Source organism: Vipera ursinii, assembly GCF_947247035.1.
Source record: "Vipera ursinii genome assembly, chromosome: 6".
NCBI classification, from domain to species: Eukaryota; Metazoa; Chordata; class Lepidosauria; order Squamata; family Viperidae; genus Vipera; species Vipera ursinii.
Genome location: NC_139515.1, coordinates 85,089,813 through 85,104,168, shown reverse-complemented (window position 1 = coordinate 85,104,168; position 14,356 = coordinate 85,089,813). Strand labels below are relative to the sequence as shown.

Genomic DNA, 14,356 nt, shown 5'->3' with positions numbered 1-14,356 from the left:
ATTCTATTCTATTCTATTCTATTCCATATTTTCTATTCTATTCTATTCTATTCCATTCCATATTTTCTATTCTATTCTATTCTATTCTATTCTATTCTATTCTATTCTATTCTATTCTATTCTATTCTATTCTATTCTATTCTATTCTATTCTATTCTATTCTATTCTATTCTATTCTATTCTATTCCCTGGGCCACAAGGACACACTCAGAGAAGAAACCATAAGAATAGTTCCTTTTCCCTTCTTCTGGGAGATATTCATTCAAATCCCCCTTGAAAGCCATTTGTGTGAAATGGCATAGGGTTTCCTGTTTGAGCAGGGGGTTGGGCTAGAAGACCTCCAAGGTCCCTTCCGACTTTGTTATTCTGTTTTTTTTTTCCTTCAAGTTCAGCCTTGCATAAAATTTGTCTCTAGAATTCCTGAAGTTCAGAGACCAAAGCTAGGCAGCTAAAAAAAATAGATAAGGAATTTGAAGTGTGTTTGTGTGTCTGTGGTGTGTGTGTGTGTGTGTGTGTGTGTGTGTGTGTGTGTGTGTGTGTGTGTGTGTGTGTAGGATTCCCAGCCTCTCCAGTCTCAGGAGCAATCAGTGGGGTTCTGCTCAGTTCCACCCACAATTGTCATTTTGATACGATGGAAGGAGAGCACAATTACATCTTTACAGCTAAGATGTAGTCCTGATATTAAATTAATTAATAGTGTCGGTTAAATCTAATTTTAGGCAAGGTTTTCTTTTCATTCTCTCTGAGAGTGCAGCTCCCAGCATGTTCTCAAATTATGACTGTCAATCTGAAAAAAGGGTTGAGTTATTCTACAGTTTCAGATGATTGCAGTTTAGAGGGCAGAAAATGATATCGAGTAACTCTGTGTTTTGACTGAGATGGAAAGCTGAAGGTTTCAATTAAATCAGGAAACCATTTGTCCCTTGATTCTGGCTTGTTATTCTTTGAACTAATTTTTCTTCCTGAAGACCCTAACAAAAACAGACCCCATAATGTCTGTTTTCTTTCTCAGGGATTGACAATGATCTGGAAACATCCTGGGTTGTGAAAACAGTGAAAATATGAACAGGATAGGAACACTTAAAAAAAATAATTGCTTTGTTTCCATGCAGGGATTTCTATAATTACTTAATTATGCTTAATTCATTCTCAAGCTTTTCAGCAGAGTATTAAGAACCATTGCACTGTTATGATAACCATCAACATATAAATATAAATATACTGAAAGATCTTACGTCTGCACTGATAGCCTTGCTTGTTAAGCCCCCTGGAATAAAAAGGGGAAAAATAGTATTAATATAAAAAAGATTTCAAATCATGTCTGCATTTGAGAAAAAATGACTTTTAAAAAAATCAGTAAGTGCAGTGATTCATGTTCAAGCTTATTGAGTTTAACTTGTCAAATTAAAAAAAAAATAATTTGATTCAGAGGATCAAAAGTCCTGAAAGAGGCAGATTTATCCAGTCGGAAAAATGAAGTGAAGCAAACCCAATTTTAATGATTCAGTTCAACTTTCTAAATCCAGGTGACCCCTAAGATTGGTTCAGATTAGGAAACCAAATTGGAATGGGTCAGATCTGGATCAAGAAGGATTCCCAACTGACGTGTTTTTGACCCTCGAGGGGAATTAGTCTGATTTTTTGAACTCAAAATTGATGCCACTGGAACGTAAACAGCTTGCAATAGGAAGCTGCAGAACTCAAACGCTGATCAACCAAGTGATGCTTTTGAGGCCTCATCTAAAGCTCTTTGGTTCCTGGTGGGGATGAAGATGCTTCAACTCAACCCAGATAGGACCAAATATCTATGGATACATGGTTCTTTCAGGGCTGGAGATTCTCCACCTGCTCCTGATGGTTTTTCCTCCTACAACAGTAGACGCGTTTGACCAATGGATCTTTAACAGCTCTCAGCAGGAAGCTGCCCATGGATCCATAACCCATTAATCAGGTCTAAAGTGGTGCTGCTGAGGTCTTATCTAAAGCTCTTTGGGGCTGGGTTAGGATGCTTCGACTCAACCCAAATAAGACTAAGTAGCTATGGATGTATGGTTAGCGTTAATGAATCTTAGCAATGGATTATAGCAGCTCTTTTGACCAATGGATCATAGCAACTCTTTTGACCAATGGATCGTAACAGCTCTTTTGACCAATGGATCATAGCAGCTCTTTTGACCAATGGATCATAGCAACTCTTTTGACCAATGGATCGTAACAGCTCTTTTGACCAATGGATCGTAACAGTTCTTTTCACCAACGGATCATAACAGCTCTTTTGACCAATGGATCATAACAATTCTTTTGACCAATGGATCGTAGCAGCTCTTTTGACCAATGGATCATAACAATTCTTTTGACCAATGGATGATAGCAGCTCTTTTGACCAATGGATCATAACAGCTCTTTTGACCAATGGATCCTAGCAGCTCTTTTAATCAACGGATCATAACAGTTCTTTTCACCAACAGATCATTGCAGCTCTTTTGACCAATGGATCGTAACAATTCTTTTGACCAATGGACCATAGCAGCTCTTTTAACCAATGGATCGTAACAGTTCTTCTGACCGATGGATCATAACAGCTCTCCACAGGAAGCATCTTCCCATCAGGAAAGAAAGCTGCATCCTGTCCTTCACAGACCCCCACCCCAAAGAAACCCCTTGGTCGTACCAGACAAATTCGTGGCAAACGGAACAGAACGTGGGTTGGGGAAAGAAAGTGGCTGTAAACTCGTGGCACTTGACGTTATGAATCTTCGCTTGCTTAATGGCTCCCCTCCGTTGATGTAGCGAGAAATAACCCTCCTTTTCACAGTCGATAAACTCTGGATCATCTGAGTAAGAGGCAGGACAAGAAACGGACAGCACTGAAGGAAGAAATTTGCTGGTCAGGCCATGAATTTAAATAACACATATTTTAAAACAGTTCGAAAAACTGCGAAGAAACGCCCCAACTGATAAAAATGACCAGGCACGCTTCCTAAAATCTTTAGAGCCACTGTCACCATCAGAAGAATTTAGCGGTGCTTATGTTATTTCTGGACTTTACCAGCAATGTGGCAAATAGATGGGGAAGAAATGGAGGTAGAGGAAAGCCATGGCAAATCTAGACAGCACACTAAAAAGCAGAGACATCACCCTGCCAACAAAAGTGCGTATAGTCAAGGCCATGGTCTTCCCAGTTGCAATGTATGGTAGTGAAAGTTGGACCATAAGAAAGGCTGAGCGCCAAAGAATGGAGGCCTTTGAACTATGGTGCTGGAGAAGACTCCTGCGAGTCCCTTGGACTGCAAGGTGATCAAACCGGTCAGTCCTAGAGGAGATCAACCCTGACTGCTCTTTAGAAGGCCAGATCCTGAAGCTAAAATCCTTTGGCCACCTAATGAGAAGGAAGGACTCACTGGAGAAGAGCCTAATGCTGGGAAAGGTGGAGGGCAAGAGAAGAAGGGACGACAGAGAATGAGGTGGCTGGATGGAGTCACTGAAGCAGTAGGCGTGAGCTTAAATGGACTCCAGAAGATGGTAGAGGACAGGAAAGCCTGGAGGAACGTTGTCCATAGGGTCGCGATGGGTTGGACACGACTTCGCAACTAACAACAACAACAACAACCAGCAATGTGTTTGATGGGGGCGAAGAGATGATTAATTTTCTTGCTTGTGAAAAAACTAGCATCTTGAGAAGAAGGGTTGTTTAGACTGGGGCTTCATGAACTGGATATTTTCACGACGGGTGCACTAAACAAAATCTCCATTGTCTAAAATGCTGGCTTCTTGAAACCACCCCCCCAAAAAAAAACACAAAACCCTTTCTAGATGTTGCCAGATCACAATTCCCCTAACTGATTTTTTTGAGGCTGATGGGGATTGGACTAGAAGACCTCCAAGGTCCCTTCCAACTCTGTTATTCTATTATGGTTGAAGTCAGCAATTCCCAAACTGAGTTGTAAACTAGGACAGTGTTTCCCAAATCCTGGCAGCTTTAAGATGGGTGGACTTCCGCTCAAAGAATTCTCCGGCCAACTTGGGGAATTCTGGGAGTTGAAGTCCACCCATCTTAAAGCTGCCAAGATTTGGGAAACACTAAACCAGGGGTGTCAAATTGCCGGCCCACGGGCCAGACGCAACATGAACAGACCGTGCCCACCCCATTGCCAGCAATGGGGGGAAAGCCCCGATACATCACGTGATGTCACGTGACATCACGCGTTTGACATGTCTGCACTAAACTATGGTTTGTTTCTGTTTTCTCATTGGGTCTTTAGCACCAAAAGATGAGCTAGGACAGGGGTAGGCAACCTCGGCTCTTTTATGACTCATGGACTTCAACTTCCAGAATTCCTGAGTCAGCTATGCTGACTCAGGAATTCTGGGAGTTGAAGTCCATGAGTCATAAAAGAACCGAGGTTGCCTACCCCTGAGCTAGGATGACACTGTATGTAGACAACATTTTATTTTATTTCATTTCATTTCATTTTATTATTTTGTTTTATTGATTTCTATGGCCACTCACTCACTTTAGGTGTTAGGTTTTATTAAATTTTTATACCGCCCTTCTCCCGAAGGACTCAGTCCGTTTGCCACTTTGAGTGACTCTAGACAACTTAAAAAATTAATCCTAAACTCTGGTTAAGAAAACCACGTCTGTATGATTCACTGTGTTCCCTCCCACCCCAAATGTTGCCATCTTGATATTTTGACCACATCCTGCAAAGACCCCTCCCTAAATAGCTTAATTTGATGGTCCAGCTCAAGCAAACTATTCTGGCTGTGTTCCCACAAATTCCCACACCTCATTTTAGTCTAAGCCAGGGGCAGGAAGCCTTGGCTCTTTTATGACTCATGGACTTCAATTCCCAGAATTCCTGAGCCAGCATCGCTCAGCTTGGAAACCTCTCCCTTTCCCCTCAGCACGGCTGGCTCAGGAATTCTGGGAGTTGAAGTCCACGAGTCATGAAGGGGCCATAGTTCCCCCATGCTGGCTCAGGAATTCTGGGAGTTGAAGTCCACGAGTCATAAAAGAGCCAAGGTTGCCTACCCCTGGTCTAACCCAACATGCTACAGAAATTCTACCCTGATTTATTCTTTAGCACAGTACAAGATAGAAACATTCCAACCTCAACTTTTTACTTTTACACATTGGTATATAACTAGCCATCTCTTTAACGACAAATCTATGCAATCGACAAAACCAAGGTCAAAGTTTCATATTTTTTTTCATCCCAAGCACAAAATCCAGAAGTGACATCCATTGTTGTTGTTGTTAATTGCGAAGTCGTGCCTGACCCATCGCGACCCCATGGACAACGTCCCTCCAGGCCTTCCTGTGATATTCATAGACAGTTTTTATCTTTTTTATGCCAAAAAAAAGTCAGAAGTCCGTGCCTTTTTTTAAAAAAAAAATTTTTCTCGTACTTTACATTTTCTTTCCCTCTTTCTTTTTCCTTCCCCTAACTTCCCATGCCTGTTTCTCTTTGTATTTTATATAGAGAGATAAAACAATAAAAGCCCTATGATTAAAAAAAAGAAAAGAAAAAGGAATTCTACTCTGATTTAAAGCCGTTCCCAGGAATGCATTGAGGTATCAAAACAGAGGCCCTCGTCCCATTAAGAAATTTGGTTTAAAATCTGGTGGAATATGCAGAAGATATTTAAGCAAAGGATACAGTTTTGTCCGCAATTGTTTTTATTGGGCATAATTACGGATACTACTGTTGTGGACACTAAGTTGATGTTGAACTTAATTACGGCAGCAAGACTTTTAGTAGGTCAATATTGGAAGAAGGAGGAACTGCCGACTATTGAAGAATGGACTCTAAAAGTTTCTGACCTGGCGGAAATGGCAAAGATCTCAGCGTATTTGAAAGACCAGTCGCAACAGAGATATATTGTGGAGTGGAAAAAGTGGATTGATTACATCCAGAACAAATATGGGACTAAAAAGTTTCATTTAGCATTTGTATAAGTTTTGATATGATATTAGTATTGCTTGTAGTCATTTTATATGAGCTAGAGTGCGATAGACTTAATAGTTTATTGTTGTTAACATATGGTTGTTTATGATTGTTTTTACCTTTATACCTTGTATTTAGCTCTGGGAAGTCGGGGAGGGGGGAGGGGGGAAGGGGCGGGGGGAGGGATAGGGAGGGCTAGGAAGGGTTGGGTGGAGGGAGGGGGGAGGGATTGTTAAGGATAAAATGTATTGTAAAACTTTTCAATAAAAAAAAAGAAATTTGGTTTCTTAAGCAGAGGTCATGTGAAAAACAAAAAACAACACCGCATCGGAGTTTTATAGAAAAAGGGACGGTCGTGTGAAAGGGATTCAGCCTTTCCTAGAAACCATGACCCAGTCTGGATAAAAGTACGTCTTGAGGCAGGAAATATCCAGCAAATATAGAGGGAGTACTGAAATGAATAAAAAACAGGTAGTCCTCGACTTAAAACAGTTCATTTAGTAACCGAAGTTACAATACCACTGAAAAAAGTGACTTATGGCCGTTTTTCACACTTACGACCGTTGCACCATCCCTACGGTCACGTGATCAAAATTCGGATACTTGGCAACAGGCGCATATTTATGACGGGGTCACGTGACCCCCTTTTGCGACCTTCTGACAAGCAAAGTCAATGAGGGGAAGCCAGATTCAATTAACACCCGTTTTACTAACTTAACAATTTAACTCCTTAACCATTGTTAAGTGATTCACTTCAGGACTGTGGCAAGAAAGTTGTAAATGGGGCAAGACTTAAGTGATTCACTTAACGACTGTGGCAAGAAAGTTGTAAATGGGGCAAAATTTAAGTGATTCACTTAACAACTGTGGCAAGAAAGTTGTAAATGGGGCAAAACTTAAGTGATTCACTTAACGACTGTGGCAAGAAAGTTGTAAATGGGGGAAAAACTCACTTAGCAACTATCTTGCTTTTCAATGGAAATTTTGGGCTCCATTGTGGTGGTAAGTCGAGGACTACCCAGACGTGGAAAAATGGGGTGCTGAAAAATTTTCTGCAGCTCTGATCAATTTTTTAATTTTTATTTCAAAATATTCTTGCTTTAAAGTTGGGCGGGGATGTGGGTGAAATGCTAAAAAGCACTGAAACGAACATGAGCAATATTGATACTTGCCTGTACTTTCCAAAAAGTATCTTGCGTTCATTAACATCCTTCCTTGGGGTTTGAGTTCAAGCTGAAAAAGAAGACAGTAAAATAGAATTTTAAGTGGAAATTGGAATGCAATCAGAGTTTTTTTTTTCTTTTAAATCAGAGGTTTCTTTTTAATAGTACACCCAGTCCAGGCTTACTATGGAAGTGGGTTTTTTTACAAATTGACAAAGGAAAGGAGGGAGGAAAGGAAAAGAAAGAAAGAAAGAAAGAAAGAAAGAAAGAAAGAAAGAAAGAAAGAAAGGAAGGGAGGAAGGGATGGGTAGAAGGAGGAAGGGAAGGATGAAGAAAGAGAAAGAAGAGAGAAAGGGAGTAAGGAAGAGAGAGGGGAGGAGTGGAGAAAGAAAGAAAGAAGAAAAAGAAAGAAAGAAAGAAAGAAAGAAAGAAAGAAAGAAAGAAAGAAAGAAAGAAGCAAGGAAGGAAGGAAGGAAGAAAAAGCAAGCAAGAAAGGAATAAAGAAAGAAAGAAAAAAAGAAAAGAAAAGAAAAGAAAAGAAAGAAAGAAAGAAAGAAAAAAGAAAGAAAGAAAGAAAGAGGGAGGGAGGGAGGGAAGAGTCAGGGAGGGAGGATAGAAGGAAAGAAATCAAATGAAAGAAGAAAAGGATGGATGGATGGAGGGAGGGAGGAAGGAAGGAAGGAAGGAAGGAAGGAAGAAAAAGCAAGGAAGGAAGGAAGAAAGAAAGAAAAAAGAAAGAAAGAAAGAAAGAAAGAAAGAAAGAAAGAAAGAAAGAAAGAAAGAAAGAAAGAGGGAAGAGTCAGGGAGGGAGGATAGAAGGAAAGAAATCAAATGAAAGAAGAAAAGGATGGATGGATGGAGGGAGGGAGGGAGGAAGGAAGGAAGGAAGGAAGGAAGGAAGAAAAAGCAAGGAAGGAAGGAAGAAAGAAAGAAAGAAAGAAAGAAAGAAAGAAAGAAAGAAAGAAAGAAAGAAAGAAAGAAAGAAAGAAGAGTCAGGGAGGGAGGATAGAAGGAAAGAAATCAAATGAAAGATGAAAAGGATGGATGGATGGAGGGAGGGAGGGAGGGAGGAAGGAAGGAAGGAAGGAAGGAAGGAAGGAAGGAAGGAAGGAAGGAAGGAAGGAAGGAAGGAAGGAAGAAAAAGCAAGGAAGGAAGGAAGAAAGAAAGAAAGAAAGAAAGAAAGAAAGAGGGAAGAGTCAGGGAGGGAGGATAGAAGGAAAGAAATCAAATGAAAGAAGAAAGGGATGGATGGATGGAGGGAGGGGGGAAGGAAGGAAGGAAGGAAGGAAGGAAGGAAGGAAGGAAGGAAAAAGAGGGAGGGAGGATGACGGAAGCCCAATATATGAAAGTTTTTAAAAGTTAATGCTGGTCCACGGGGTTGAAACTTACCCAAATTTCAACTTTCCCATTATTTTTCTTGCACTTTTCAGCAACAAGGTTAAGTTCCACGGTGGTCTCCGAGACCATCTCCGCACTCTTGTCCTTCACCACAACGTACATAACCCGGCCCTTGCGGATGTGGGCATCGAAAGTGCTGTTCCAAGGTGGATACATTGTCGGCTTCTTCTGGACAAACACTTGACCTTTCTCTAGAATCGAATCAGTAATTCCATTTTTTTAATACGCACGACGCCATCAAAACATACAGAACATCGCAAAACAACAGTCCAATGCGTAACTCTGGGTCTCCACATGCCTACCACCACCACCCCTCTCTCTTTCTTTGTCTCAGGGGTGGGCAATATTCTCCACCCTCAATTTTTCTCAGTTGTTCCCAAACTTTTCCAGTTCCTCATCAACTGGAGAAAACTTCCAATACAGATAGTCCTCGATTTACGACTAGAATTCCAGTGCTAAGCAAAACAGCTGTTAAGTTCAGTTTTCCCCCTATTTTCCCCTATTTTCTTGCCTTGGTTGCTAAGCAAATCATTGCAGCTGTTCAGTGAGTAACACGGTTGTAAAACGAACCCAGCTTCCCCATTGACTTTGCTTGTCAGAAGGTCACAAAACGTGATCACGTGACCCCAGGACACTGCAAGCGTCATAAATATGAGTCAGTTGCCAAGTATCAGAATTTTGACCACAGGAGATGCTGCAACGGTGAGTGTGAAAAACGGTCGTAAGTTATTTTTTCCCCCCAGTTCGCTTTGAACTTACAACAAGCTGGACTAGCGATAACTCAGTGCAAATTCGTAGCCTTTTCTGAAACCAAACACAGAAAATGTTTATGTTTGGGGGGGGAAAAATGTAACCAAAATGTGTAAATCATCTCAAATCTGATGAATGAAACATGTCAAGTTCACACAAAAAAAAAACACAAAAAACTAACCAGGAACTTGATAGAAGCCAGATGTAATTATTCACCTGCCCCTAGTTCTGTGGTTACTCCTTTTAGTAAACGCCACAGGATTTTCAAATTTTCTTAGTGAGTTCTTTCATCGGCTGGAGGATGTTGTGGAGAATGTGTACTGTATAGGCACCCGCGTGTGCAAATTGCATTAAGTCCCCTGACCTTTCGCTGCGCGACCGAGTGTTTTTCTGCATTAACTAGAGTTATTTTTAGCCTGTTGGCCCTCTTGAATTACAATTTAACTGACTAAGCTTGGCAAGTCCATTATTTGAGAGCTTTTTCCTCAAGCCGGCTGCAGCAAAATGCAGTGACTTTATTATCAGCAAGATTGACAGGTGGTCCTCGACTTACGATCAGCATTCAGCCCAAAATTTCTGTTGAGTGGTTCACTTAACTTTTTACGACTTTTCCTGCCACGGTCGTTAATTAAATTCCTGCAGTTCTTAAGTGAGTTACACGGTTCTTAAGTGAGTCTGGCTGCTCCGTTGACTTTGCTTGTCAGAAGGTTGCAAAAGGGGATCACGTGACCCCCCCAGGATACTGTCATAAATATGAGTCAGTGGCCAAGTGTCTGAATTTTGATCACGTGCTGCAGTGGTCGTAAGTCTGAAAAGTATCCTGTCATATATTTTTTTGGGTGCCATTGTAACTTCGAATGGTCACTAAAATACACAGTTGTAAGTCGAGGATTACTTGTAAACATTTCTAACACAGAAGAGGGCCTGTTTTATGTTACTCTCTACTCTGAGCAGGCTTAGTGCAAAAAAAGAAGCTGGTGGCCAGGAGGGAGTGATCACAACTGTGTCTAACCTGCAACCCACTTTTTAAAAAGTAGGTGGAGCCTTGAATTCACCACTGCAGACACCATTTTGAGCATACCTGGGGGCGGCGGTCCTGACTTGAAGCGTTAGACGTGTATGGTTGTATTTGCAGAGCTCCAATTAAAGATATTGGTTGGAGATGCGCAGAACAAGTAAAGCAGGGGGTCTTCAGACTTGGCCCTTTTATGACTGGTGGACTTCAACTCCCAGAATTCCTCAGTCAGCCATTTTGATGAAACTGCAAGCTTGGATCCAGACCAGAGGTCTTCAGACTTGGCCCGTTTATGACTTGTGGACTTCAACTCCCAGAATTCGTGCCTGGCTGAGGAATTCTGGAAGTTGAAGTCCACGAGTCATAAAAGGGCCAAGTTTGAAGACCCTGGAGTAAAGGGATGGAGAAGCAATAAAAAGCTCCACCCCATTTGTGCAGCTGTGCTGGTATCGCACCCACTACAGATATTCTCCTTTATTGGTAAATGGAGACCTGATGAGTTTTTTTTTAAAACAGTTTGAGAAGTGAATAACTTTGAGCCGGAAAGGGACCAGCATGATAAAAGATTAAATAGCCATTCTTTGTCTCTTCTTTCCTCATTGGGATTCAGAGCCTCCCTTGGGGTTAAGGTCAAAATCCAAGAGAAAATAATACCTTAAGCTATCACACTCTCTAATTTCTGACTGAAATCCAAGGGACTGCAAGACCTTCGTCTCACACCCAACTACAAAGGATGGCCAGGTGGAAAGAGGTGTTTGCTTACCGGCCTCCACTGCCTCCTTCACCATCACGGCGCAATAGGGATCGATCACGTCTCCTTGCGATGGGAGGTAGGGGCCGCTGTCATAATTGGACAGCCCAATCCTCAAGAACGGTGACATGGCAACTCTGGAGGGGGTGAGAAAGTTCTAGTTAGCGGATCAGCCGAAAAACTAAACAACCCCATCACAAAGGCTTGGCACAACAGAGGAGGACACACCCATCAGGATAGGATTCAGCAAAAGGCAAAGGGAAAGATCTAACTCGAATTCCTTTAAAGATTTACATGCCCTTTTGCAAAACCTACACGAGGCAATGGCCAAAAACCACGAGGAGATGAAGAGAGAAATAGGCCAAATAAGAAACGACACTGGTGAATTAAAGGGGAAAATCCAAGCGATAGATGATAAATTTGAAGGGATTCAACAGCAATTAGTCAAAAATGAACAAAGACTTCAAGATATGGAAGCTAGAATGGAAAAAGAGGAAAAGAGAGTAGATGATTTAAATGAAACACTCCTTCAGGCTAATAAGGAATTAGAAACAACAGTCATTTTTCTGGAAGCAGAAAAGGCTGCTCATTATCTACGCTTCCAGAACGTTCAAGAAAAAAGAGGGGAAGATCTGTTGGTCATGATGGCAGAACTGATGGCAAAGGCACTCGGTGTAGGGAAGGAGGAAATGCTGGCGGAAATTGATGAAACATACAGGGTCCAAACTAATTATGCGAGAAGGCACAACCTCCCAAAAGAAGTACATGTAAGGTTAGTTAAAAAATCAATTCGGGATGAGCTTCTGCATAGATCTAGAGAGGAACCATTAGAATTTCGGGGCCAACCAATCACCATCCTTAAACAGATACCTAAAAGGATGAGGGATCTGAGACGCGGCTATCAATTCTTAACATCCAAACTAATAAGAGAAAATGTAAACTTTAGATGGCTAACTCCAGAGGGTATTCTTGTTACGTGGCAGGATAGAAGGCATAGACTGGACACGATAGAGAAGGCAGAAGATTTTTACAAACGCCACTTCCATAGCCAAGAGGAAGTAGATTTAGAAGATCAAGATGGAAGGGAGGTAAGAGAAAGAGATACAATACGTGTGGCAATGGATGGGAAGATCTTAGCTACAGAGGATAGAAGGAACAAATCCGGTGAGTTAACAGAGAAACATGGAACTAGAGACAAGGAAGAGAGAGAGCCCCGAATCACGAGATCCACAAAAACCAGAAATAAGTAAGATGAAGGGAGGTGAGTGTAGTATTATGTCTGTGAATATTAATGGATTGAATTCGCCAGTGAAAAGGCGGAAATTTTTTAATAGGCTTATTCACCAACAATTGGATATCGTGGCAATACAAGAAGTCCATATAAAGGAACAACAAAAATATTTGTTAGTACAACCAAGAATAGGGAACCTATTCGTTTCCTTAGACCGACACAAGAAAAAGAGAGGAGTGGCACTATATGTAAACCCAAAATTGACTGCAAAACTAATTTATAACGATAAAGAGGGTAGAATACTGATAGTCGAGGTTATAATAAATCACAGGAAGGTCATGATGGTAGAGATATATGCCCCAAACCATAACCAAGAACAATTTTTCAAAACACTTCACAATAAGATATGTAGCATTGATTATGAGGAGATTTGTTTAATAGGAGATTTTAATGCTATCCTAGATATAAATTTGGATTAGATGGGAAAGACGCTTAGGAAAAAGAAGAGAAGAACTCTACCGAGATCTTTTCTTAACTTGGCTGAGGAACTAAATATCCAAGATGTCTGGAGGGAAAGAAATCGTAAGGCTAGACAATATACATATTACTCCAACCGACATAACTCATGGTCTAGAATAGACATGGTGTGGATGACGAAAGAAATTAGTTCAGAAATAGATGAGGTACATATAGCGACAGGTACTTGGGCAGATCACAATCCTATTAAACTTATCTGGAAAGGTTCCAAAAAAATATCCAGATGGACGCTTCAAAGAGCAATTTTAAAAGAAGACGAATTCAAATCTAAGATGGAGAGAGAACTAAGTTTTTTCTTTAAGGAAAATAAAGCTATAGACACCTCAGTACAAAACAATTGGGATACAGCTAAGGCTGTGATGAGAGGGGTAGCGAGGGCATATATGGTATATAAAAATAAGGGGAAAAGACAACAACGGGAAAGATTAGAAGAGGAATATAAGAGCTTAGAAGTTACACTCCAACAAGATCCACAAAAAGAGAATATCAAGCAATCTATGGATCTGATTAAACACAAACTTAACATTCTAGACAAAGAGAAATTGGCACAACAATTGAGAAACACGAAACAAAATTTTTTTGAAAATGCAAATAAACCGGGCCGGTGGCTCGCATACAAATTGGGAAAACAAAAGGGGAAAAACTGGATTCACGAACTACGAGATGAGGAAGGGAGAATATTCCACCAGGAGGAAAAAAAAAAAATTATAGCCCAGGAATTTTATGAACGTTTATATAAAGAAGATAGCCAGGCAAGTGTGGAGAAAATGGAGGAATATTTTCAAAGAGCCAAACTACCTAAGGTCACAGAAGATACCAGAAATATGTTAAACGAGGAAATTCGACTATCTGAGGTGATAAAAGCTATTAATGCACAAAAGAATAATAAAGCATCGGGACCCGACGGTCTTCCATCAGAGATTTATAAAGAATTACAAAATATCCTAGCTCAACCCCTAGTGGAGGTATTTAACGCAGTATTAGAAGGCGCAAGGACGCCTAAATCTTGGCTAGAGGCAAACATAACCCTTATTCCGAAAGATAACACAGACCATACATTAATCCAAAATTACAGACCCATATCACTTCTTAACTCGGACTACAAGATATTTACATCAATTATAGCGGAACGATTGAAACGATTTCTGAATGATTTCATACACGCAGATCAAAATGGTTTTCTTGCTAAGAGACACACTAAGCACAACATTAGAATAATATTAGATACATTGGAGTACTATGAATTACATAGCGAACAACAGATGGCATTACTTTTCTTAGACGCCCAAAAGGCATTTGACAATGTTAAATGGTCTTTTTTGTGCCAACAGCTTAGCTTTATGAATATGGGTGAAAAATTTATAAATATAATTAGGGCAATTTATGACAATCAGGAAGCAAAAATAATTATTAATGGGGAAGCATCTAGCAAGTTTCAAATTCAAAAGGGAACACGGCAAGGCTGCCCCTTATCACCGTTGCTGTTTATATTGACTCTTGAAGTATTAACGAGAACTATAAGAAACGACCCAAAGATAAAAGGATTAACCATTAAAAAG

General features: G+C 40.6%; 1 protein-coding gene across 1 annotated transcript in view; it reads right to left on the bottom strand.

Moving 5' to 3' along the window:
• Positions 1-14,356, bottom strand: part of PRKCQ (protein kinase C theta) — a 56,691-nt gene that overhangs the window by 23,954 nt on the left and 18,381 nt on the right. The window contains exons 2-6 of the mRNA XM_083366189.1: positions 11,042-11,166; positions 8,505-8,704; positions 7,124-7,184; positions 2,672-2,834; positions 1,236-1,267 (exon numbers count right to left, since the gene is read on the bottom strand). Of these exons, the coding sequence (XP_083222315.1) occupies positions 1,236-1,267; positions 2,672-2,834; positions 7,124-7,184; positions 8,505-8,704; positions 11,042-11,159 (574 nt within the window). The 5' untranslated portion in view covers positions 11,160-11,166. The remainder of the gene's footprint in view (positions 1-1,235; positions 1,268-2,671; positions 2,835-7,123; positions 7,185-8,504; positions 8,705-11,041; positions 11,167-14,356) is intronic.